Genomic DNA, 26,963 nt, shown 5'->3' with positions numbered 1-26,963 from the left:
CCTGGAAATCTTCAAGAGGAGACTGGATAGGTACCTGGCTGGGGTCTTATGACCCCCGTCACCCCCCAGTGCTCTTTCCTGCCCATGGCAGGGAGTCGGACTTAATGATCTGTCTAGGTCCCTTCCCACTCATTGAGTCTATGATTCTCTTGTGGAGGCTGAACAGGTTCAGGTCCTGCAACCTCTCCTCATAGGGCCTGCCCTGCTGCCCCCTGATCATGCGAGTGGCCCTCCTCTGAACCCTCCTTCCTTAGGGAAAAGAGATCTGCTTGCTGTTTTAGCAGCTTATCTTCAGGAAATGGGGAAGACTGAATAGGTTTTCTCTTCTTGGACAAGGTGACAAACTGTGCCTATCTTTCACCCTCCTTGTTCACAGCTGAGATTCTTGGAGCTCTCTTGGTTAGTAAAAGTGAGGTTTGTGTTCAGGGTGGCTTCGTGAAATGCTCTGAAAATTGAGAGAATATTCTTGTTCACATGAGAACAAACTCAAGGCTGGAAATAAGATGTGTTTTCATTTTCCATATTAAGCTCTATCTCTGAACTGTCCTTGGAAATATTCGATACCCACCTGGAAAATGCTTGTATTCATTTCTATTATGTATAGATCTTTTCTACTACATTTGTCAATGTGTAGCTTATCTACAGTAGGGTGCCTGGAAAAACAATAGTCTGAGGAGAGGTGCCCTTTCTACACATCTTAATCTTGCCTTGATGAACCTCCTTAACTTATATAAAAATTGTAAAGCTTTTTTTTTTCCTAAATCCAGTCCAAGGAAACAAATCTCACCTTCTGATTATATATCATTTTAAGATGGAAGGTTTTTTCAGGGGCTGTCCTAGCTTATTGCTCTTACCACTACTATTACTGAAAGTACCTCACAAGCCTCCAAAAACTTTTGTGTTCTATTGCTGGCTTCCTTCTCTTATTTAGTCAGTGTATTTTCTAAAGTGCTTTGTGAATAGTTAGTTGAAATGATAGTTTTCTTTGAGCAGCAGGGAAAAGAGAGGACCCCTCTGTGAATTATTTTTTTTTTTTTGTTCCTTTTCTCAAAAAAAAAAAAAAAAAAAAGGAAGAAAGAAATGCCTACTACCCTCTTATGGTTTTGCAGGTTGATCATCAACAGTACTCCAATGCTTCTGAAATGTAACTTAAACAGGGCTCTTTTGCTTTGCTTCTTGTTCTATTCCATAATTTTAAATGTCTTCCTGAAAACTAAACTCAAAATAGGACTTTGGGATGATTTTAATTTTAGAAACAATTAACTTGCTTTGCTAACAAATAATTTGCTTTACAGATAACTTACCTGAGTGACTATATCCAATCCCAGGCCTCTTGAATCAACTACAACAAGAGTTAAAATTGTCTGAATTGCCAGTGCAAGAAAGGTGTTGAATCCAAACATCAAAGCATAACGTTCCATGCTGAGGTTAACAGCAATCTGAAATCTTAAATTCAATTGGTAAATTAATTTAACTGCAGGGGGCGCTTCCTGCCAGGCCTCCCCCCTCTTCTGTACACCCCCCCCCCCACTCCTCCCAAGAAATGGAGATCTAAGTGATTCATATGCACAATGGAATTACATAAGAATTCATAAAATTTGCCTTGCTGGTCTCCTTAAATTCTTCATTTTAACTGACTTTTTGTTGAATTTTTCTGACTCCTTACAGAAGAAAGGAAATTAAGATAACATAAATATTTTCTTCGCTCAAACAGGACTGGTTAGAGAGAGATTTTTTTTACCTTTCTAAAAAGTGTTTAATAGTCATGACAGTCCATTAAACTGCTAGTTAGGCTCTTCATTCACCAATTTTAAACTGTTATCAAAGCTGTGTATTTTATTACATTTTTTCACCTAAGGGCAAAACCACCTTGAAATCCCTGCCCCCACCTTTCCCTTCTCCCAGAAGAACCCTTTAATAAAGAATGGACTCGTTTAAACTTCAAACCCCTACTAGACTTGGATGCGATTTCATGACATTAATCTCTAGAAGTAAATTCTGCAACGCTCCAGAATGTTCAGACAAGCTTGTGTGTGCACACTTATGTCAAGCATGGAGCCATCATGTACATGGCGCTTGTTGGAGAAAAATAACTCAGGATTCTGGTAGGAACTGGAGAGTAAGTGGAGAGAACAATTTACTCCACCGCACCAGTTTGACTTGCTGAAAAAAAAAAAATAGTAGTAGTTCTTTTGTTTAAGAAACTTCAAGTGGAATTTAAGTGATTTTCAATTAGACTTTAAAATACAGTAACTTAAATTTCAAGCAAGTAAGTGATTTAATTAAACCCAGTGCTGTAATGGTTTTACTTACGTTGCTATTGTTATGAGGAACATATAACACGCCTTGAAAACCAAGTAGCCAGCATAGCATGCCCAAATGTTGGCAGTACAATGCATGAGAAACAAGGCACCTGCATTCACTGCAGAGAAGATCCCCAAGGCCAGTTCTCCTGAAAGATCCCAGTTTATTCTTATGTATCCAACTGCCATGGATGTTGCTGAGCCTAAAGCAGAGTGAAAGTATAGATCATCCCTGCTGCAGCTACGAGACTATTGCTCTTTGTTCTGCCATCTGCCACCAGTGAGAACAGCCTAGCTCCATCCTTTTTGGAATGACCTTTCAGGTAGTTGAAGGCTGCAATTAAATCCCTCCTCTGTCTTCTCTTCTCCAGACTAAATAAACCTGGTTTCCTCAACCTCTCTTCATAAGTCGTGTGCCCCAGCACCCTAACCATTTTCATTGCCCTCCACTGGACTCCACATGTGGCCTCACCAGTGCAGAATGGAGCGGAATAATTACTTCCCTGGATCTGCTGGCAGTGTTCCTACTAATGCAGCCCAGTATGCTGTTAGCCTTCTTTGCAACAGGGACACACTGCTGACTCGTAGTCAGCTTATTATCCACTGTAATCTCCAGGTCCTTCTCTGCAGAGCTGATGCTTAGCCAGTCAGTCTCCATCTTAGGACAGAACAATCGCATGTACGACCACAAGTGCAGGATTTTGCACCTGTTCTTATTGTACCTCACAAGATTTCTTTTGGTTCACTCCTCCAATTTGTTGAGGCCTCTCTGAATCCCAGCCTTACCACCATCACATCTACTACTCCCCACCACTGGGTGTCATCTGCATACTTGCTGAGGGCACACTCAGTGCCATCTTCCAGGTCATTGATGAAAGTATTGAATAAAATAAGCACTAGGACCAACCTCTAGGGGACTTCACTTGATACTGGCTGCCGATTAGACAGAGAACCATTGATTATGACCCTCTGAGCCAGACAATCCAGCCAGTTTTCTATTCACCTTGCAGCCCATTCAACCAACCCATACTTCCTTAGCTTGCTTGCGAGAATGTTGTGGGAGACTGTATCAAAAGCCTTGCTTATGTTAAGGTATGTCACATGCACTGCTCTTCTTGCATCTACAGAGCCAGTCATCTCATCATAGAAGGTAATCAGGTCGGTCAGGCATGACTTGTCCTTAGTGAATCTGTGCTGACTGTTCCTAATCACCTCCTTCTCCTCCAAGTGCTTAGAAATGGGTTCTGTGAGGACCTGCTCCATAATTTTTCCAGGGACTGAGGTGAGGCTGACCAATCTGTAGTTCCCCAAATCCTTCTCCTACCATTTTGTAAAGATGGGCACTGTATTTGCCCTTTTCCAATCATCCAGGACCTCCCCCAATTGCCACAAATTTTTCAAAGAAAGACCTGGGGGTTTTAGTAAAACAAAGGACCAAACTTTCTGGCAGTTGTGCTGCAAATTAGGTCTGTACCCTCCCTAAGTACCACTCTGATTCCTTTCTCCTGCCCAATCTGCTGTTCTGCTTTTTACTTCCTGATCTGCCATGCAGAGGGGTTGTCCATAGCACTTGTAGCATGTGTGGCACCGGTTGGCCACTCCTGCAGTAGACCATAAGCTGACTATGAGCCAACAGTGTGCTTGTCTTAAAAAAACAAAAACAAAACAAAACAAAAAAAGCCCAACAGTATGCAAAGGTGTGTCAATAGGAGTGTCACTGGCAAATCGATGGAAGTGATTCTTTCACTTTATTTAGCGTGAGGTCTTACCTGCAAGAAAAATGGGGACAGTTTAGAAAGAGTCCAGTTCAGAGTAACAAAAATGATTAGAGCTCTCAGGGAGGGTGTGTGTGGGGAGGTATGACTTATCACAACAGGCTAAAAGAGCTGAAGTTATTTAGTTTGGAAAAGATAAGACGGAGGCGGGATTTGTTAACAGCCTTTAAATACATGAAGGGTCATTAGAGAGGTTGGAGATCAGCTTTTTCTCTGTAGCTGTAGGGGATAGGACTAAGCAGTGGATTTGAGCTACAGCAGAGGAAACTTTAGGTTGGAGATTAGGAGGAACTTTTTGACTATGAGGGTGGTCAGTCATTGGAACAGACTACTTAGAGATGTGGTGGTATTTACATCCCTGGCTATTTTCAAGAGCAGTTTAAATGGACATTTTGCTGGAATGGTTTAGCTGGGGATGATCCTACCTTGAGCAGGGGCCTGGACTAGGCTTAGTGAGGTTCCTTCCAGACTTACTATTCTATGATCCTAAAGAGTCCACTTAAATACGAATTGAGGAGAGCTATAGCTCAGATGCAGTTGTTCAGTGCAGCTATAGCTCAGATGCAGTTGTTCAGTGCTTTCTGTGATACTCTAGTCCTAATTCCAGCCAGATGGCAGGAAAACTGTCCCACCTGTGGTCACTCAAACTTTGAAACCCCTAGAGATGCTTCTGGAATTAAGCTCAGAAAGAAAAAGAAACATGTTCTTGTCTTTTCTTTATGTCAAAAGAAAATGTTGTTTCAAGGAAAATTGGATATAACCCAATTATTTAATACTTCCAGTGAACAGTGTTCTTATCGATTGTCACCAATGAATCCTTGGTGTTTTATGTGTGAGAGCATTTTGTGATTTATGTTGTGTAAGTGGTATAGCAGAAAGCCAAGGATCCATGAAAGTCCCTAGGAATTCTACTTTTGCTATTGATTTTTATGTGAAGTGGTTTTGTATAGTAGCCGAGAATATGGGAACAAAGGCTTAAAAGGGACTTAGAAACCTATGGTCAAAGTTGTAAAAATGTGAGCAGTAGTGAAGAGCACATCTTTCTGTAACTTTTATGTTTGAGGACTAGAGAGGACACCACCTGTGCTAGGAACAGAAGTTAAACATAAACTTGTTAAAGGATCAGAAATGTATTTAAACCTGCAACAGAACAGAAGTTCAGTGCACTTAAACTGCTTTCAAAATGTCTGAAACTGGTTTAAGATAAATCTGGTTAGATGTAGTATCCGACTTAACTGACTTAGGTCAAATTGGTTTATGGGACTTCTGTACCTTTCCTTTCCTGGTTCAAGTTAACTCACAGTCCCCCAGCATCCCAGGATGCTTTGCAGCCCTAGGCTTTATCTGCTCAGGTGGAGCAGAGTCTGCCCCACACTGCTGCTCCCCAACTGGAACACTATTACTGTTCCAGCTGGCAGAGAAGGGGTTGGGGGTAAAACCCCAGTACTTGACCCCAGCCTGGGTCTACCTGGTGGGAGGAGAGGAGGAGGAAGCCTGCAGAAGCTCCCCCACCCCAGCTGGGAGTGGGGATGTGGCCAGAGGAAGCTCCTGACCCCAGCCTGGAACCAGACCCCAGCCAGGGTCTGCTTGGTGGAGGCTTCCCCTCCTTCCTCCAGCCAAGTTGAGAGTGGGGACCATGGCGAGGTGAATCACTCCAGGCAGGAGCAGGGAGTAAAGCCCCTGCTTTGGGCTCCCCCCACCTACACGGGGCAGCAACTGGCTGGGGGGGTCTAATGGTGAGGTGCATTTTCTTCTCCCCATCCTAAATTCTAATATTAATTCTAGTAGCAAGTGGGGAGGAATCTCTTTTGCACCAGGGCTAGGGCTGGTGGGATCCTGCCAGGGACAGGGACCTGCCTCTGAAACTGGGGGACCCAGACAGCCCAGGCTAGAGGGACTGTTCCCCCATGGAGGGGTAGGGGGACTGCAAGGGTTTGTGGGGCATGTGTTGGACAGCCAGTCAAGGATAAGCCCTGCTTGGCTGCATTCGGGTGACTTTGGCAGTGGCTTGAAGGCTGGGAGGTGTGCTCAAGTGCCCCTAGCTACAAATATGGGTCACTGCAGGGATCTGGCTGACTTTTCAGTTTCACAAGGGAAAGTTTGTTTGCTTGCTTATTGGTTCAACTACACGGTTTAGAGAAACCTGCAAAGATTGAATCGATTCAGCCTGGGGCTTTTTGACTGCCTGTACTTAGCCCTGGAAAGGAAATTACAGTGTTCTGAATGTTTTGTTCTCTAAGCTTTTTCTGGTGCATTGATTTAAATTAGAATTGTCTGCCTGTATTTTTGCTGCTGAACAAGATTGTAAATGCTTAGCTTTAAAAAAAATCCTTGCCAGTTTTGGTCCAGGGACTTGAATCAATTATGGAATGTATGTTCAGCTCCATGCTGTCTGGGAAAGTGTGTACATGTGTATCTAAGACAAAAGAAAAGACGTAAGAACAAGGCCTGAAAGATGCAAGGTGGTGTCTGAATGTTCATTTGTCATGTGACTACAGTAGCTAAGCCCCTTAGCCATAATATACATGAAAACTCTCCTTAATTCTGCTGATTTAGTGTGGTGGGACTTTTTGGCATGGTACAAATCTACAATGAATGACTACTAATCAACTATTAGCAAAACTTCAAGAAAGTTGTTTGAAAAAATCATGTTAAACTAGGGGTGTCAAACAAATGGTCCTTGGAGCCTTGTTATTTGGTCCCTGGTGCAGTCCCAGATTTGAATTGATCTGAACCAGCTCTATAGTCAGGACTTGGAATGAGCGCAGCATGCGGTCTATGTAGTGGCTGTTCCAGCATACAGTGCCTATCCCAGGGTCTCCAGGATGTGTTTCACACAGTCTGAAGCACAGTCCTGGACCAGCTGCTGGGGCATTTACCTGAGACACTTCACATGTAGCACAGCACTCACTCCAGCCCGTCCAGGATCTGTGCTAAATGCAGTGCCTGCCCTGGCTACTCTGGGACTCCATCAACATGGAGGGTGGATGCTAGAGCAGCTGAAGAAGGCCCTTTTGGTGCTGAACCTGGCATGAAGGGGTGGGAATCTAGGGTCTGTTGCACTGCTGGCCCAATCCAGTCCATGGACTAGCCCTGGATCACACATCTGGCCTGTGGGGCCATATGAGTTTAATTAACTATCCACAAAAACAAATGTGCTCTCCATGCTGTGGATGGGTACAATAATCATGCCATCTTCGATGCTACTGGTACTATTGCCTTAACAACCTTGGAGAATTCTTTTGAAATAGTCTTATAGGTAGCAATAGAAAATTAATCCGTGGATGCAGGTGATATATTTTATAATCTGTTTTAGAAAGGTGAATCTATACAACTGTATCGTTTACTTACTCAGGAAAGTTGCTATTGCTTCCACAGCCCCATTGTATACTGCAGAGCTCTGGGAAGGTGCCCTGTGGTCCCATAACACCTGGACATAATTCAGGACCTGATAGAAGCCTGCAGTGGCTAACGCCCACCAGAGAGACCAGTAAAGAAGCCTCTTTGTGCCGTAGCACTCCTTCATGTCCTTGAACAATTGCACCAGCACTCTCAGCACGTGATTCTGTTGCTTAGCAGTGTTAGGATGGCACTCAGGTGAGGTGCTGGGGTTTGCAGCTGACTTGACAGAGTCTTTGTCATCTTGGTGACCAGGGTGCTTGTTAGTGCTGGATGCATTTGGTGTTATCTCTTTCTCTGCTCTTTCTGAGACAGTATCTGAGAGCCCTTTTCTATGAAAGAACATGCTTTTTGGAGGCATTGGTAACAGAGGTGAGGTAAAAAATGCCAGGGAGACAGAAACCAAGCTTATAGTGCTTAGATAAAAATAGGATAAGCCTGCCAAGGACACCAACAGTTGTCCCAGCACTGCCCCAACTGTGGATGCAACTAGTGTGATGCTTCTGCAGTAGCTTGTTGCTTTTTGATAGTGGTCAGCGCTGACAGTGCTATAAATGTAGGCATAATAAGCTATTTCTGTGGCTGTGAACATGCCGTAGAAAACTTCCATCAGCTGCATGGCTACCACTCCTTGTGCAAAAAGTAGCATCAGCCAAGTAATGAGAGAGCCAGCTCCTTGGAGAATAATGATGGGCTTATAGCGCATGTAGTCTGTGATCAGGAAAACTGGAACCAGCAGCACTAGGTAGGAGTATGTCCAAACTGGAAAAACATGATTTGTCACCTAGAAGGGGAAGGAAGGGATCCTGTGACTTTTTTTGGTAATGAAACTAGATAAATGTAGATTATGCTCCCTGAGTTAGTGGGAGTGCTCCAGATATAAAATTAGAAATAGTTTGCAACACGAAACTTGAAATGCATTACCTGCTATGGAAAAAAATGCGTAACACCTACCACTTAATAACCTGTAAATATTTAGAATTTCCTTACACTGAATGAAAAAAAAGGAAAGGAAATTACATTTCTAGAAGACAGTCTTAATAAAATTACTGGACTAGGACAATGGCAATTTGTGCGGTAAATCTGATGTTGGAAGAATCCTGTACAGTTCACCTTCAAGATGCATGCACAAGAGTAACTGCAAGTCCTGGTAAGACCATAACTTCAGTACACTGATTTTTGACAGCACTTTAATATGTAAGCATCAACTGTATTCTTCAGATTGGTTACAAGAACATTAGTTTGAAACTAGTGCCTGTAAAATTTACTCTCAGGATCTCTTATTTTCTGGAAACTCAGGCCAAAGTTTCTCTAACCAAATAATAAGTATTTTTGTTATGTAGTTTAGAATTAAGGTATGCCCTAACACATACCATGCTAAACGTAAGATGTGTGTGCAACTTTTTAACATCCAAAAGTTAGCCCTGTGAAAAAATAGGGAGACAATGCAGCCCATTTTCAAAAACCTAAACTGAATGGAAATGCTGCCATACTTCACTTTCGCACATGCTGAACTGTCAGGATTGAACAATCTATTTAACTATTTTTCCCCTTATTCAGAACTAGTCTCAGAGTAAGATTATACATTACAGTTAGACCATGTTAAGGTCTCTTAAAACTGAATACTTGCATATTAAGGCTTATTAACAAATACTAAGTACCATCTAGACGTCTTAAATCCTTTTGGGCAAGGATTATCTTTGAGCTGTGCTACCTAGCTTGAGTTGCATTAACTTCTGGCTATTCACCTGGGAGAAAAAACATCAATTTGTAGTCCTCCAGCATCCCAGGCAGTACAGCTCCCAGGTGGGCTAGCTATGATCCAGGACTCTACAGCCCTTGACTATCAGCTGGGCTCAGCTGGGCAGCAAGTGAGCAGGGAGGGAGGAAAGGAGAGAGTGGGAGGCTGCTGACCCCTCTGCTCCATGAATTGCTCCCCAACTCCTGGACCCTCTCTGTTGCCTGGATCCCTGCTCTGATACTCTGATTACCTCCTCTACCTCCCGATCATCCCATGTCCTCCAAATGGTAGCCCTGTTTGCTCCTGCAGCTCTGAACTATTTCCCTGTAACCCTAATCAGCCAGAGAGCATAGCAGTGGAGGTGGTAGGGAGGAGGAAGGGTTCCCCCACCCTGCCTGCTCCTAAGCTTCCTTGAAGCCCATGCTGCTGGCTGGGAGCAGAGTCAGGGCAGTGATCAAAGCATTGCTGGTTAGGGGGCCTTCCTTCCATCCTCCTCGCCTATACTGCAGCCAGAGAGCTGGCAAATGGGACGGGAATGAAGCAGACTTGCAGCCCCTAGTCACACCCCTGCTTGCCAGTTCTCTAGCAGTGGGTCTGAGCAGAGCATGTTAGAGAGGGTATTAACCCTCAGTGTGCCACTAACTAATGTCGGTTTCAGTTTTGTGCTGGACTGCTGATTTGCTGTTGGCTTCTTTGTACCTCAGCTAGTCCAGCTTTCAGAAAGCTGTTAAGTATTCACTGCTTCACCAAAGCTAAATGTTCTTGTACTCTTTGGACACCATTAAAAATGGTGCAACAGAATAGTGAACGTTTTTTGAAAATTCATTTTAAATGTTCAACTAATATATAAAGTTGCTGACTGCCCTCTATCAGTAGTCTCTTAAAACTCTTACAGATTTTCTGTTCAAGGGTTTGGAACCTGAACAAGAAGAGAATGAGGTCTAGAACAGGCGTCCATAAAAGCTTATGGAGTTCTTCTGCCTTCAGTATGTTTGGTTTTAATTTTAAATTGCTGAGATCAGAATCAAGGCTTCATAATCAAAGTATTTATGTTTATGTTTAAGAGAACAGTTCCTTTCATCTGGGAAGAGAAGAGGTAACTTGATGTGTAAGTACAGAGCTATGGGTGCCTGATTCTGTTTTCATATACACTGTTGTAAATCCAGACTTTCTGTTCACATCAGGTTCAATTTTATATTCAGGACTATCAGTTTTATATTTAAACATTTTTTCTCCTAATTTCTAATCATTTAGCATAGTGATTGTTGCACTTTCCATCAACAATGTTTTAACTTTTTTTTTTCTTTCAGAAATAGAATGTAGTCAGTGAAGGGACAGAGCTATGGTAAGACTGCAGTTTATAGTATAGTCCTTTGACATCATTAAGGAAAAGATCAACCACCAAAAAACCTGCCAGATTGGACACCTCATAGTGGAGGAAATTCAAACCTTGACCACTATATTGACTGCTTCACAGAAAGAATGAACAATGAAATACTCAACAATACATGTCTCTATAACAACCTCTCCCTCTTAGAGAGAAGGGCCATAGACTCTCTAAGATCTAATGACCAAATAGTAATAAAGCCAGCAGATAAAGGAGGAGCTATAGTAGTTATACTTAACTGTGATGACTACAAAAAAGAAGCCAACAAACAACTCTCTGACACCAAATACTACAAAAAACTAGAGGAAGATCCTACACTAGGCCTATGCGAGTTGGCAGCGATCCGATCCAGCTTTGGATCTGGCCGCTTCGGATGGCTGTGATCCGATCTGGAGCTCCAGACCGGGTTTCTGCCTCGATCCGGCTGAAATGGCTCCGAAGCTTTGGAGCACCTCGGAGACCCGGCCATAGGGTATAACGGGGGGAATCAATGAAATATCTATAACTGTTGTTTTTTTGTCTGATTTAGATGAAACTTTCAGGGATGGTAGCTTCTTCTGAGAACATAAAATCTACCAAGATTCAAGAAGATTGATCCAGGGGTTTGGGGGGAACTGTACCCCAAATTCTTGAAAGCCAAACTCATGTCATGGCTGTGTGTTACACCACAGGGGGTCAAAACTGCAGGGCTGCTAGCTCTTACAGGGGACATGAAGCCTGTCAAGTTTCAAGGAGATTAGTGCAGGGGTTTGGTGGGAACTGCACCTCAAGCTGTGGACAAGCAAAACTCGTGCCATGAGTGACACTGCGTGTGCTCAGGCACAGCGGGGTGACAGCTGCAGGGATGGTGGCCCCTGCTGTGATGCTGTCAGCTGTGGAGGAGATCAGTGCAGGGGGTTCCTGGGGCCCTGCTCCCCTAGCTGGTGACAAGCAAAACTCCTGCCAAGACTGTGTCTGTCTTGGGGCAGTTGATTGTATTGATTCTTTCCTCTCCTTAGCCGGTTTTGTAGGTGCTAATTGATGCTCATTAAGTCATTATGTAGTAGCTGGGTCCTGTGTATTGAGCTGATGCCTGAGTCCCTGGGTAAATCATGATCGATTCATTGGTAACTGGTAACACAGTAGCTTGGCAGCCAGGCCTGCAGCGGTGTCTCCCCTCCCCACCCCAAGCCAGACACAGTCAGTCCCACAGCACCCATGGCACCAGTTCTACTTGTTTGCAGCTTGAGAGGCAGTTCCCCCCAAACCCCTGCACCGATCTTCTTGAAACTTGGCAGGCTTTATTCTCTCTGCAGAGTCTACCACCCCTGAAAATTTCATCCAAATCGGACAAAAAAGCCAACAAAGTTAAAGATATTTTATTGTTCCCCATTATACCCTGTGGCCAGATCTCCGAGGCAGCTCCGAAGCTCTCCGGAAGCTCTGAACTGCTTCGGGAAGCCGAACGAAGCGGCGCTTTGACCCAATGTGCTGCTTTGGACCCTGAGGCATCTGAAGCTTCTCCAGATCTGAAGCTCTGTCCAAAGCCTCGCACAGCCATATTCTACACACCTTTTCACCTTAAAACACAAAACTGCCATCAAATCATTTCCATCTAGAAGAAAAACTACACAACTTTAGGGAGCATGTAAAAAGTTCCACTACCCAACCCAGGAACTTTTTATATGCTCCCTAAGATCCACAAATAAGGGGAACCCAGGCATACCTATCATATCCAAGCATGGAACCCTAACTGAGGAAATATCAGGTTTCATCGAATCCACCCTAAAACCTCTGATCCAGAGTGAGTTTTGTCCAAGATGCAACAGACATTCTACGGAACCTTAAAACCATAGACCACCTTCCCAGCAACACCCTTCTAGCCACCATGGCTGTTACCAGCTTATATAACAATATCCCACACTAGGATGTCATCCAAGTCTGCCTTATATATCTACAAGAGCAAGATTACAACTCAGAGTACAGACCTAAAGATATTACTGAATTTATATACTTCATCCTCACACACAACAACTACAGTTTTAATAGCATAGATATGGGTGCCAAAATGGCCCTACAATATGCCTACCTTTTTATAAGCCACCTAAAAGAAGAATTCCTCAAGAGCTGCACCATCAAACCAATGCTATATTTAAGATATAGAGATGACATCATCATTTGGACTGAAAGCCTGCAATCTCTGACTGATTTCCATCAGAAGCTCAATAATCCCCTCTACCAGACTATCTCTTGAATACTCCAGCACCAACATTTGCTTTTTAGAACACTATGGTAACTGTCCAGAACGGTAAAATACAAACCACCATCTACAAGAAATCCAGGGACCAACATACATATACACAGAACCAGCAATCACCCTAAACACACCAAGGAAGCTGTAATACCCAGCCAAGCCCTCCAGTACCACTGAATTTGTACTGAAGGGAACACCTGTGATTATCACCTCACAAATCTCTCAAAAGAGCTTTCAGTCCTCCACAAGGACACTTCTACAGAGACAGAGAGCACTTTTGAAAGAGACACCTGGATATTATGTGAAGAATTGCTGCAGTACAAAAAAAGAAAATCCCCATGAATTGCACACCATTAGTTATGACGTACCATCCCTCCCTGGAACCTATGTGGAAAATCCTCAAACAATTGCAATCTATACTAGAAGACCCAATTCTTAAAGAGATCTTCCCAGAACCACCCATCCTAGCCTTTAAACAAGCACTGAACCTCGCTAACCTCACCACCAGAAGCAAACTTCCTATAGTCCAAAGCACGCCAAATGGATCCAGACCATCTGGATACACTTCTTTGGGACAAGAAATGTAAAACCTGCCAACACATCTCCACCACTCCCACAATAACTACACTCCACAATGGAACCATCACCATGCCTGGATCCTACACCTGTACCTCCAGAAATGTTATATCTCATCCAGTGCGCTAAATGCCCTGATGGAAAATATGTAGGACAAACCAAACAACTGTGAGCCAGAATGAATGCACATCAGAATTCTGTCAAAGACAAGAATACCCAATTACATGTGTGGGCACACTTCCCTCAAGATTAACCACCCTCTCTCCAATCTCTCTGTTCTAATCCTCAAAGGGAATTTACAAAACACCTTTTGCAAATGAGCCAACAAACTTCACATCATCAATCTACTGGATACAAAAAATCATAGACTAAATCTAGACTTTGGATTCATTATAGACATTGGAACATTATAACCTACCCGACATCTGATAACTCCAGGTAACCTCTCTACAATTTACCAGCTACATTTCATCACCAGACTTCCATTTCCCCTTTCTTCTGCTCACCCCCCCCCATCGTCACCTACTGTCTCTGACCCCCTCCAGTTCCTCACTGCCCCACTTTTGTATTTTCACTGACCTGCATTCTTGCATACTGGCTTCTATTCTACCCCGGAGAGTAGAATACAACTGTAGACTCTCCTTCTGCCTGAAGAACGGTGTTTGTACCTGAAAGCTTGCAAAGAACAATTTTCCAACTATTTAGTTGGCCTAGTAAAAGATATCACAGTTGCCCAAAGAACCTAGTCTGCCAATATATGGTGGGGAATTTCTGTGAATTTGGCTTGAATGGTCCAATTGGTAACTAGAAGAATCATATTACAGTAACTAAAAATTTCTATCAGTCAGACAAAGGAGGAATCTGGCTGTTTTTTCTAATCATTTTTAGAGTGAAGATATGTTGAGATTTGTCCCAACTAGAAGCAATCTTTATATACATAATAATCTTTCCTCTCATTCTTCATAAGTTTCTTTTTTTAAAGAATAGCTTAAGAGTAAGACAAGAACCAGAGATCTGATTTCACTGAAATTGCTGACATTGTTTTCTCTTTATCGCAAACAAAATGGTTTCAAAGTCCTAAAAATGCAATCCATTTGCTGATAATGCTGGCAAACTGTAACCTAAAATTAATGTATCTTGTACTAAGAAGGAAGCATTTTTTCTCTCCCCCCCTCTTTTTTTATATTTTGCTTAGAAAACTTTCATAGGGCAGAAATGTTCTATTTCATCATATCAGGCAAAGGGGATGCTCTGGCTCTAATAGGAATCTCAATAAGCAAAGATCAGGCTGTACCAATGAACAGAATGTTTTCCAACAAAACTGAAAGTTCCCTGTTTCTATCATCATTTAAATCAGTAGTAAAGACTTCCGTTGACTTAAATGGATATATATTCTGCCACTAAGACTTTTTGCATATTGTACAACTTAATTCCTCTCCCTATTTTTACAATTCTAAAAAATTACAAATGCTGAAAAATTATTGAGCTTTTCTGATGCAACTTTTTTTTTTGCACAGTTTGAAGTGCATTTGATACTTTACTTTTCTTAGGCAATGAGTAGAACTAGACATACCTCTTCAATGGTCAAATTTTTATCTGGTCCTGTGAGGTAAGGCGTAAGAAAAGATTCTGCTGGTTTCATTGCAGAGAAAAATCCATATGTGCAGAGAATCAAGGTAGGATAAATCCAGCTGCTGCTTTTCATTTCTTTCCAACAATCCATGGTCTGTCCAATAAAACCCAATGGAGAAAATGTGCATGGAACAAATGATCAAAAAGATGATCCTTGCTGTTAGTGAAAGTTCATTCCTTGTAAGCTTACTGTTATGTTTCTATTTATCCCCACTTCAAGAAATGTTGTTGGGTTTTTTTTTGGTTTGGCTTTGTTTTTTGACCCTTGCCAACAATCACATCCACAGCTTGTACCTTGACCTGAGTTGTTCATTTACAAGGAAGCAAATTTCAGTTCCTTAGTGCTCTCAAGTGTTGTTTAAGTGACATATTTAATTAAGCTTCATTACAGTCTCATTTGGGTTTTAAATGGGTAGTTAAGTAAGCTGAATGAAAATCCATCTCAGAGGATGGTCAAGGAATTTTTTACCTTTACTTCTCAACCAACAGCAGTGATAAGTGCAAACATCTGTTCTTATCTATTCACTAGCTAATTGCCCATCAGGAATGATGGGGTGTGGGGAAGGGAGCGTGCAGAGAGCCCGCGTCCCTGTTGGGGCTCACTCCCCCTTTACCTTCTGCTGCTTAGGGTCCAGGCCTGCTCCTCCGCTCCTTGCAACAGCAGTGGGGTGTGAGGAGGAGTGGGCTCAGGCCCGATGCGGGGGAAGACTGGGCCCGAGGGTGGGGAGAAGCCAGCCTGCCATGGCAGGGGGAGCTGCAGGCCTGGGCTGACCTGGCAGTGGCAGAGGAATGAGAGGAGTGGGCTCACAGCCAATGGGGGGGGGAGGGGAGGGTGGGAGAGGAGTGGGCCCAGGCCTGAGGTGGGGAGAAGCTGACCCACCATGGTGGTGAGGGGGAGCAGTGGGCCCAGCCTGATGTAGCAGCAGCTGGAGAAGGGGAGGAGTAAGCCTCTTTCCCCTCCTCTGGCTAGGTCTCACTCCTCCCCTGTTCCTCCTCCTCCACCCATTGGCTCTGAGCCCGCTCCTCCTGTTCCCCACTGCCGCCAGGTTGGCCTGGGCCTGCTGCTCCCCCTGCCGTGGCGGGTTGGCTTTTCCCCCGGCTTGGGCTCAGTCCTCCTCCCCGCCTGCATGGGGCCCCAGCCCACTCCTCCCCTCCTCCCACTGCCACAGTTCACCTGCTATTCCCTCAACCCATGTCAGGCCCACTCCTCCCCCCACTGCCGCCACATCATCCTGCATCAAGTCCTATAGGTGACAACAACGGAAGTGGGGAGGGGTGCTCGGAGGCCAGAGCCATGGCCTGGCTCCCCCCTGCAATGTCCCAACCTTGCTCCCCCTCCATGCTGCTGTGTGAAGAACTGGAGGCTACTTACTCAGGGTGGCCCCCTGCCCATGAGCGTAAGCTTGGCTGTGACTATGCTACAGTGGGAACTCCCGATATGCCCCAGCTTGACTTTACCATCTCACCAGGCAAGGTGGATTGGTGGAAATAGGTGGTCGGGTCTATATCCAGGATGGAGCAAGGAGCCAGAGGGGAGAGGAACAAATGGGCAGTACAATGGGCAGGTAAGGCTTTAGTTGTACTCTGCCTGAGACTGAAGTCCCCAGGAATGGGGCAAGAGACCGATCTGGTCTTGTGAGCTCAGAGGAGCTCTCACCAAAAATGAAGAAAAAAAGAGAGAGCGCGAGAGGACAGGAGAGAGAAGGAAGAGATGTGCTCTCTCCACTTGGGTTATTTTTTGGTAATCGGCCGCCATGGGTGGTCAATTAGGCCAGCGTGGTGGCAGTTAGGAGTGGAAGCAGGAAGCCCTCTGTTTGCTCCCAACTCCAGTACCCCAGTGCCCGGGGAAGCTGAGTCCGGGAGAGGGACTTTTCTGAGCCCCGTCAGGAAGAGGGGAGCTCAATGTCAGGAAGGAAGAGGGAGATGTTTCCCCTTGTCTATTTCATGGTTCTGATGGGCTGTTGCGGGTGGTCAATTAAGGTGGTGCAGCAGCAATTCCAAAAAACAAAACAAACCCCGTTCGCCTGCAATGCTGGCATTTAAGTGTCCGGGGTGATGAAAGGCAAAACCAGAAGGGATTGCTTTGAGTCCTGACATCTAGGAAGGGAGCTTGGTGTTAACAACAAATTTTTCTCTTTTTTTTTCCACTGGAACTGGACCTGGTGGTGTGAACCAGCTACTTGTCATTGTTGGGTCAGGGAAGTCACCCCTCTTTGTATTTTAACCATCAAAGTCATGGCAGGTGAGAGCAGAGAATAAGAGAGTCAACCCAACTAAACTGGTGGAGGTCAAGATGTGCGGGAAAAGAACTGGTGAATGTCAACCAGGTGCAGAGGAATATGCCCGTACTCGGCGATCACCTGACAAGCTGATGCATTGGCTGGGAACTTCAATGACAGCCGGAGGGAAGCCAAAAGAATGAAAGTTTCTATGGCGGTGGCAGTAGCAGCTGGCGTGGACCCTGTCAGGCAGACGCTACACTTGGTGGGACAATTCCTCCAGCAACAACAACAGCAATCGGTGTGGCAGTTGGCTCTGGAGGAAAGCTGGATCCAGCATCAAGCATGGCACCAGCGGAATGTGATCGAATTGAGAATACCTAAGATGTCAGTACATAATGACTTGGAGGTATTCCTGGAAAGATTTGAGTGGGCAGCCTTGATGGCCGGGCTGGAAAAATCCCAATGGGCTGGCCAGTTGGGAATTTTGTTAATAAGGAAGGCCCAAGCAGCCTACAAATCTGTGACATGGGATGAAGCCATGAGATGGTCAAGAAAGAAATCTTATATCGGCTGGATATCAACCCCTAAATCTACCAGCAGGCATTTAGGGCTAGGAAGCAGAGGGGAAAAAAGGAGCTGCGGGCCTTGTTGAAAGTTTGAAGAATGACATTTATGATAAGATCCTATTGGAACAGTTTTTGAACGATTTAGACGAAGAGACCTGAAATTGGGTCCATTGTCATAGACCAGGGTCGTCTGCAGGGGCACTGTGGCTAGCCGAAAACTTTAGCAGTGCCCTAGGAGAAAGGCCGCCGTACTGGACTTTGAGGGTGACTGGGCATTCGAAACCCCATGAACCTGCAAGATCAGGGAGTAGGGAGCTCCAGGAGACTAGGAGGCCTAACAGTATTGTGGTGATCTGTTTTAGACCTGGGAAAGTAGGACACGTCACGAGACTGCTCCAGCCTGCCATGGACTGCTCCCCGAGCGACACATTCTCCATTTGCAGAGTTGGGTGGAACACCGGGCCATGCATATCTGGCTGGAATAGAGTCCATGGACTGTAGTGTAGGGAAGGAGATTAAGGGAGGCCCTTGGCCCCACCCAGTGGTGGAAGCATGAGTCAGGGGCGAGAGTTTGGCAGCTGTTGTGGATATCGGTTGCTCCCACATGTTCATACAAAGCAAGCTGGCCCCTGCCAAATACTTTCGAAAGACTACCCCTCTCAGGATGACGTACATGCCTGGACATTACCTCGGAAGACTTATCAAGTCACTGTGTTGAATGCCAACCTGGAAATGCCCGTTGGAGTGGCTCATGACCTGCCATACTCAATGATTCCAGGACAAGACTGGAAGGAGATCTATGAAGTCTTAAACATAATAAGAAGTGATAGGTTGGGGGGTGTCAGCCTGTTAGAGAACCAGGCTGAAGATCTCACTGAAGAAGATTTTGATATAGAATGACCAGCATGTAGTCAGACAGTCTGGAAGGCACAGGAGGAGGAGAAATAGTTCCAGGCCATCCAGGAAACCAAATTGGCAAGAAGGGAAGAAGTAGTAGTAGACCCAAGGTGCTACGCAAATCTGCCCAGGTTGGAGGTCAGAAGAGGGTTGTTGTATCGGGTGAAGTGGGGCCTACAAGAGGGGAAGGAGGTAGCACAATTATTAATACTGACTCAGTTTAGGGTCCCCCTACTGAAGTTAGCCCATGAAAATCCTTTACGGGGACACATGGGGCATAGCAAAACAGAAGCCTGTTAACAAATGGTGCTTTTGGTCTGGGCTGTATGAGCAAGTGGAGAGGTTTTACCGGGCCAGTCCGGCATGTTAGAGGGCAAATGCGAGTAAGCCAGCTCGGGCCCCTGTACAACTTATGCCCATGATTTAAGTCCCATTCTCTTGTATTGTGTTGGATGTGGTAGGGCCCCTCCCTAAAAGTTCAGCGGGGCATCAATACTTGCTATTTATCACTGACTATGTGACTAGGTTCCCAGAGGCGGTCCCCATACGAATGGTCACAGGACCCTGGGTGGCAGAAGAGCTTCTAAAATGGATCGCCCAGGTGGGCATCCCAAGGGAGTTTGTCATGGACCAAGGGTCTAATTTTATGTCTGAGGTCCTGCAGAGTCTGTGTGGGATGTTGTGAATGAGACACCTACATACAACAGTCTACCACCCTCAAACAAACGGGTTAGTGGAGAAGTTTAATGGGACCTTAAAGAATATGTTGTGACAGGGTGTGCAAACTGATCCCCAGAGACTGTTGTTGTTTGTGATGCGGGAAGCCCTGCAGTCATTATTGGGGTGTGCCCTGTTTGACTTGGTGTGTGGGCATCGGCTGAGAGGGTTGTTGGACCTTGTAAAGGAAGGGTGGTAGGAAGCCCTGAATGAGGGCATCAACCCCTCGGAATACATGCAGAATATGAGACAGCGCCTACAGAGGGCAGAGGAGCTGGCGAGAGAAACATCTGAGGGTAGCACAACAGAAGCAGAAAACTACATATAATAAAAGGGCTCAGGAAAAGAACATCCAAGCTGGTCAGAAGGTCTTGGTGCTCCCTGATACTGAGAAAAAATTCCTGAAGTGTTGGCAGGGGCCCTTCAAAGTGATTCAGCAGGTGGGCCCTATAGACTATGAAGTTTTTGAAGCCAGGGTTCAGGAAGGAGACACAGATTTATCATGTCAATTTGCTTAAAGAGTGGAGGGACCAGGAGGGCTTGTTGGTTGACCCTTCCCCACCTGAGGAGTTTGGTCAGGACATAGGGGCAGAGCTGGGACCAGGGGGAGGTGATGCAATAGTCTTGGTGGGAGTCCAACTTAGCCCTCAGCAGCAGTGCTAGTTGGGGGTTTTGGTGAGGGAATTTTGTGACAGCTTTAGCAAAATTCCTGGCTGCGCAAGAAGAATAACCCACTATATAATAACCCCCACCCCCCGGCAGATCATTTGGGAAAAATGGAGGAGGATTCCCTACTATAAGTATAATGCCATTTGTACAGAGCTCACCAAGATGTTGGAGCAGGGTATTATACAGGAGTCCTGTAGCCCATGGCAGAGTCCCATTGTAGCGGTAACTAAGCCTGACGGGTCGTTGTGGCTGTGTGTCGACTTTAGGAAGGTGAATACCATATCACGGTTTGATGCTTTTCCCATGCCTCAGATTAGTGAGCTACTAGAGAGAGTGGGGTAAGCCAGATTCATTTCTACACTGGATCTGGCCAAGGGCTACTGGCAGGTGCCACTGAGGAGAGAAGATAGGGCTAAAACTGTGTTTGGCACCCCGTGGGGTTTATATGAATTCAAGCAGACGCCTTTTGGGCTACGCAGGGTGGCTGCTACCTTTCAAAGGTTGATTGAGTGGATGTTGGCTCCACACCAGCAATACACTGCCGCCTATGTAGACGACATAATATACGTGCAGCGGTGGGAAGAACATCTAGGAGCAGTTAGGGCAGTATTACAGGCAAGCTAGTCTTACAGCTAATCCAAGAAAATGTGTTCTGGGTAAGGCAGAAATTAAGTACCTGGGTTCTATGGTAAGACAAGGTCGGGTTTGGTCATTAGCCAGCAAGGTAGAAGCCCTGCATCAGTTTAGGCCACCACAAAGCTGAAAACAGCTGAGGGCCTCTTTAGGGTTAGCAGGGTATTACAGATGGTTTATACCTCAGTTCATGGAAATTATGGCACCCCTAATTTGTCGAAAGGAAAGAGGAAAGGTCCTCTTCAATGGGATGCCAGGAGCAGGCAAGCATTTGAGAAGGCAAAAAGATGCAAGTGTTAAGATGCAGTGTTAGGAACCCTGAACTTTGAGGTACCTTTTATCCTGCAGGCTGATGCCTCTGAGCAAGCCTTAGGCGCAGTCCTGTCCCAGGAGGTCAATGGAGTCTCCCAGCCTGTAGCTTATGCCAGCTGAAAGCTGAACCCACAAGAAAGGAGGTATGCAACTGTCGAACAGGACTGTCTTGCCATAAAGTGGGGTGTAGACTATTTTCGGTATTATTTGCTTGGGCATGAATTCACTCATAACTACCACTGTCACCTGCAAGGTGGCCTTGCCCCCACTCTGCTCCATCCTTGCTACCTGCAGGGAGCTCCATGAACCACCAGCTCCTGTTGGAACACTTGTTTGCACTCTGATTGGCTGTTTGTCAGCCAATCAGAGTACAAATAAAGCATTACAGACAGACAGACTTAGGCTTTTATAATATTAGAATTTTCAGTTGCATTCCTTCAGATGCCTCCATTTTGCTTTAGCAATACACACCAAAGGATACCCATTTATTCATGTTTTGCATGTTTTTTTGATTAAGCAATATAAGCATAAGCTTTATTGTACAAGCTCTCAAAGCACTTTTAGAGTGTGTATGGTTACTAGTATTTGAATACTATTTTTCTTTTAAAGGTGTTAAGTAGTTTTGTAGTTTCATAGTTGGTAGGGTTGGAAGGGACCTGAGCAGATCATCAAGTCTGACCCCCAGGGACTCCACTGCAGGGCTGTCCTTGCAGGGGGAAGAGGGGTGAATCGGGGCGATTGCCCCAGGCCCTATCTTTGGGGGGTCCCGTAGAGCTGGGTAGAGTGGCTACAGTGACTTTACACCACTGCCACCGGCTTTGTGTCCAGCTGCTCGCTACCCTCCCTTCCCCACCATCGCTGCTGCCGCTACTTCAGGTCTAGGGCTTGTGGAAGCGAAGCAGGGGCAGGGCTCCGCATGGGCTGATTTGCCCTGGGCCCCACACCCTGCTCGGGGTGGCTCTGGAAGGAAGGATCCTTATTTTAACTCCTAAAATTATGACCTCTGCAGGAAACTCATCTGCCTTTTTTGTTTATTACTTTGATTATAAATCATGAGTAGTGTGATTAGTGGTGAAATATTGCTTTATGCATCATTTAGAAGGGATAATTTTTTGCTGACATATTTGTTTTGTTTGGTAAGTGAGGAATGTGGAATTCAAAGGGCAACCCTAAAGACAAAATCTTTCTGTAAAAGTTTCACTGGGACTTGAGTAACTTGGATACTAATGCCGAAGTTTCTGCCATTAGTAAAAATAGGATTTAAGTTCCTAAACTTCTACAAATTTTACTCATGTCTTTATTAAGACACTATTATATTATACTAGGGGAAATACTGGATGGACTGCAAACAAAATGTGTTTGTCTACAAACTGAATTAATATTAAGTTAAAGATTTAAGACTGATATTGGTTACTGATTAATTCACAAATGAAAAACTGACCTGAGAATGACCTGGCTTTTGTGTGTGTGGAACTTCAGTGCTTCTAAAAGGTGCTAACTTGTGACCGCTTTTGATTTGTCCATGGACTAGGTAGATCACAGATTTGTAGAGACAGCCCATCTCAACCCAAGCTTCCAGTATGTCAGCCTAGACCAGAAGGTTACTCTGTGTCCACGCTCACCCAGCTCTTTTTCCCTCTGTGAAGAAAGACAATTCTAGGGTGCCTATACATGAGCAATGAGGCTGCTCCAATGAGTTGTAATTATAGTGCATTAGAGCAAGCTCCATTAATTGAGTCTCCTGGAGCATAGTAATTACCACACTCCAGCAGACTCAGGCGTCTTGTGTATCAGAATCCCCATGCTTAAAAATGGTGGCGGGGCACTTTAGCTAAAGCTTGTTTGAGGAGCTTTAGTTAATGTTCCTGCTGCCACTTTTAAGCATGGGGGCGCTAATACATGAGACGGTCTGGGTGCTTTAATTAGAGCAGCTCTCAGAGCTACTTTAATTAAAGTGCCCCTCTCTCCCCCACTCCTGTAGTAACAGGATTTTTTGAGGCCCTCCAATTTTTATCTATAACTAGAGCAGGTCAGATTTCTTTTCCTGTGGAAAAGTTTGACAAATATTTAGTTTGCCCATTTTCTACAGGAAACTGTGTTTGAAAAATCAAAATGTCACTTCTGAAGTGCCACCAAGGTGCTTCCTGGGAGCTAGAATTCAATAGCCTTGTTCTGTTTATCTTCTGGTTGGACCATGTTTTCCATGATATTTTACAGCTGCTTCTTTGGATGAGTGGTTTAGAAGGTTAGACATAGCAATCCCATGTTCATATCTACAATGTCTTAGAGGAAATGTAGCCCAACTGGAGAACGTAGCAGAGACATTTGAGCTCCATGACCCATGGGATGCCATGGAACTATTCTAGAATCAAAGTGTTTTGAATTGAAGGCATTATTATGGAAAAAAAAAGAATGTATTTTCCTGTGAAAAGCAGATCACCTTTCATGAACCGAAGTCTCAACTTTCAATTGGAATTAGGGCTTATCAAAATGTCAAAACTATTACACAAATGTTGATCTCAGCAGTTTTCCTCTGGTAGGTGGGCTGGAACTGCCAAATTCCTCTCTGTAGGTAACAGAACAACCCTTTGGACAGTAACTATTCCTGTACTACTGACTAGGGTAGGTTCTTATAACTCGCCAAATCTTCCTCGAGAAACTGAATAATTCAGGGGGAAATCGTGGCTCTTCCTCCACAGTATTGGAGGGCTCCCAATAAAGTGGTTAACTTGTGATGGATAAAACCAGGGCTCATTATAGTTGAAATTCTCCTCTCTCCTTGGCTATAGATATGTTCTGCTGAATGAAAACTTTCTGTCGCTGCAGAGGGTCCTGGTGTCTGACAGCAGGGCTAGAGACAGACATTATGCATAAATTGGTTTAAGTGATCAGAAGATGGTTTAAACCTGTAACGGGACAGACATTCAGTGTACATAAGCCAGTCTCAGAATGGCTGGAACCAGTTTGAGATAAATCTGGTTGAATGTAATATCATACTTTTAACTGATTGAGCTCAAACCAGTTTATACAAAGTCTGTCCTAGACCCCTTCCTGGTTTAACTTATCCAGCATCTCATCATGCTTTCTGGGCTGTGCTCTCTGCTCCAGAGCAGGGCTGGCCCCTCCCCTCTGCTCTCTAGCCCAAGCAGGGATGGGACATGGCAAGACACTGGCTGGCATAGCTTTATTAAGGCAAAGTGGGCAGGCAGGAAGGAAGGGGGTTGATTCTTGCCTCCTCCCCACTGTAGCTGAGGTCCACCTGTCTGCCAGGGAGCAGAGGAGAAGGTGCTGTGGCAGCGGTCCCTGGGGCTTCTCCTGTCCCCTTTACCTTAATGGGGCCATGCTTGGGCTCTGTTCTGTGCTGGGGGGGACTTTTCCCCCTCTTCCTCCTCCCCCCATGGTGGGGGAGGGCTCTGTGCAGTACTGAAGGGGGACCTCTTCCTCTGCCTCTTCCTCTTCCTCCCCACCATCACTGTAGGGATGGCAGAAGGCCTTTATGCTAGGCTGCCTGGCCTCTGAGGGGGACTCTTCCCCCTGAGCCGCCTCCACCTTGGGGCAGGGAGGGGTACTCTGTTTGGTGCTGGGGGATACTCTTCTACCCTCCACCTCCTCCCTCAAGCCCTGCTGCTTCACGGTGGGAAGTGGCTCTGAGGAACTGTCCAGGAGGCCCAGCTGGGATGCGGGGAGCGTCTATAACTGAGCCACAGCTGCATCAGGTGGCCCTGCCCCCAAAGCCCGGGATGGCCTCACTTAGCTCCAGATGAGGCAGCTGCATGGTGGGGCTGGGCCATGCTGCAGGGGAGGGGCCACCCCCAGCAGGTGCAGCTCAGTGATGGGGACACAGACCTGTCAGCACCCCAACCTAACCTAGCCCAGCCCAGCCCAGCCCAGCACGTGCAGCCAGCAGCTGGCCAGGGACAGGGGTACCTGGGCCAGCTCAGAGGCCACAGGGGATTGTGGGTCTGCAGCCAGCCCCCATGCTGGGGCCCAGGTAACCCTCTGAATCTGGCCGCTGGCCATGCATGCTGGGCTGGGTCAGGCTGTGGCGCTGACAGGGCTCAGTGTCCCTGTCACTGAGCTGCACCTGCCAAGGGTGGCCAAAACCCACAGCCTAGTCCAGCTCGGCCCCACCATGTGGCTGCCTCAGTTGGAGCCCAGCAAGGCCAGCCTGGGCTGCAGGGGCGAGGCCACCCTCAATAGCTGTGGCTCAGTTACAGGCACTACCTGGGACTCCAGCTTAGTCAGGCTGGACCATCACGCAGAGCCTTCCCTCTCTGCCCTGTGGCACTGGGGGTAGGGGGAAGAGTAGGAGGAGGAAGAGAAGTAACCTTCCAGCACTGAACAGAGCCCTCTTCCCCACCCCACAGGAGGAAGAGTCCTGCTCTGGGGCCTGGCAGTCTCACAAAGAGCTCCCTCCCCACCCCACTGTGGTGTGGGAGGAACAGAGGTAAGAGTCTCCCTCCATGTCTAGGCAGCCTCACAGAGCCCCCCTCCCCACCCTGTGGCACCAGGTGGGGGAGGAGGAGGGGGAAGAGGCTCTGCAGCACTGAAAAGAGCCCCCCTCCCCACCCTGTGGTGTTGGGAGAGAGGGAGGAGGGGGAAGAGTTTCCCTTTGGGAAGGACTGACCGCATGTTGTTTCCTGCTCTTTTACTGCTGAAGAGAGATGCGAAGGAAACTGTTGGAATATGAATGCATTTTTCTCACCTCAACCTTGCTGCTCTAGGGAGCAAACTGCAAGGGTCCAGAGGTAGGAACAGACTGAAAGAGGGAGGATTTTAAGTGAGGCACCAGGAAATGTGTGTGGTTGTGTGCTTATGGGTGGGGGGAGAGGGGGAATTCATCTGGGCTGGGGAAATTCATTAAAAACCAGATTTTGTTTTTTTTTATTCCTCTAGTTATATTGGTTAAATGGTTAACCAATAACACAGCAGCTCAGACACAGCTGCTGCTGGGAGCCACTCCCTAGGGCCTTTGACAGGAGAGAGGAGGTGGTGGTAAGCCCTGCCAGACAAGGCAGCCCTCCCCCCCCACACACACACACAACCACACACATTTGCTGGTGCCTTCCCTAAAATCCTCCCTCCTCCTTCAGTCTGTTCCTACCTCTGGACCCTTGCAGTTTGCTCCCTGGAATAGCAAGGTCGAGGTGAGAAAAATACATTCATACACCAATGGTTTCCTTCGCATATCTCTTCTTTCTCTATTTAAGCGGACACTTATTTACAGACTCCTACTCTTGAAGTGGAATATCCCTGAAGCCACGGAATCTTCCTACAGCCCTTGCCTGAGTGTGCTCTTGTGTTAAACACACAACTTGACATTGGTCTTTTGAAGTTGCACATTATACTTAGACCCTAGATAATCTGTGGAACATTAAATTGTGTTAAAGTTAAAACATTTTGCAAGTAGCCACGTATTAAAGGTTAATACTGTTGCTTGTCTGCACAGCTCTACTGCCTATGCACCTCCACCCAGTTTAGTGTCATCTGCAAATTGGCTATCTGTGCCCTCAATTCCATTCTCCAAACTATTAACTAGACGAGGAGCAGGCAAGTATTTTGACTGAAGTGCCACTTCATGAGTTTTGGTGAGCTGTCAAGGGCCACAAGTGTAGCCCCACCTCCAGGTTGCCATCTCCTAACCTCTGACCTTTGCCACCAGAAGTCCCTCCCCTTGCCCACAGAAGTACTCCTTTTGGGAAGGGGGTTTGCCATCATGGAACCAAAAAAACCCAAACAAACTATATACTAAAATCAAACACTGACGACAATAACATATTTTAATTTTATTTTTTAAAAATATTTTGGTCCTAATCTGTGTTTCTGTTGCATATATAGAGGTGATTGTATAATAGCTCAAAATTAAGTCTTACTCTTGTATATTGCAGGGGATGTGGAGGG

General features: G+C 45.7%; 1 protein-coding gene across 1 annotated transcript in view; it reads right to left on the bottom strand.

Annotated features, from left to right (window-relative positions):
* The window catches only part of LOC109308613 (thiamine transporter 2-like), a 17,061-nt gene extending 1,755 nt beyond the window's left edge, over positions 1-15,306 (bottom strand). Inside the window, exons 1-4 of the mRNA XM_019533022.1 lie at positions 14,988-15,306; positions 7,430-8,261; positions 2,314-2,506; positions 1,305-1,446 (exon numbers count right to left, since the gene is read on the bottom strand). Coding sequence (XP_019388567.1) covers positions 1,305-1,446; positions 2,314-2,506; positions 7,430-8,261; positions 14,988-15,137 — 1,317 coding nt within the window. The 5' untranslated portion in view covers positions 15,138-15,306. The remainder of the gene's footprint in view (positions 1-1,304; positions 1,447-2,313; positions 2,507-7,429; positions 8,262-14,987) is intronic.
* Positions 15,307-26,963: the final 11,657 nt, after the last annotated feature.

The sequence above is a fragment of the Crocodylus porosus genome, unplaced genomic scaffold (assembly GCF_001723895.1).
Source record: "Crocodylus porosus isolate Cpor-Errol unplaced genomic scaffold, CroPor_comp1, whole genome shotgun sequence".
Taxonomy (NCBI): Eukaryota; Metazoa; Chordata; order Crocodylia; family Crocodylidae; genus Crocodylus; species Crocodylus porosus.
The sequence above is the reverse complement of the archived record's forward strand: the minus strand, read 5'-3'. Positions and strand labels throughout refer to the sequence as shown.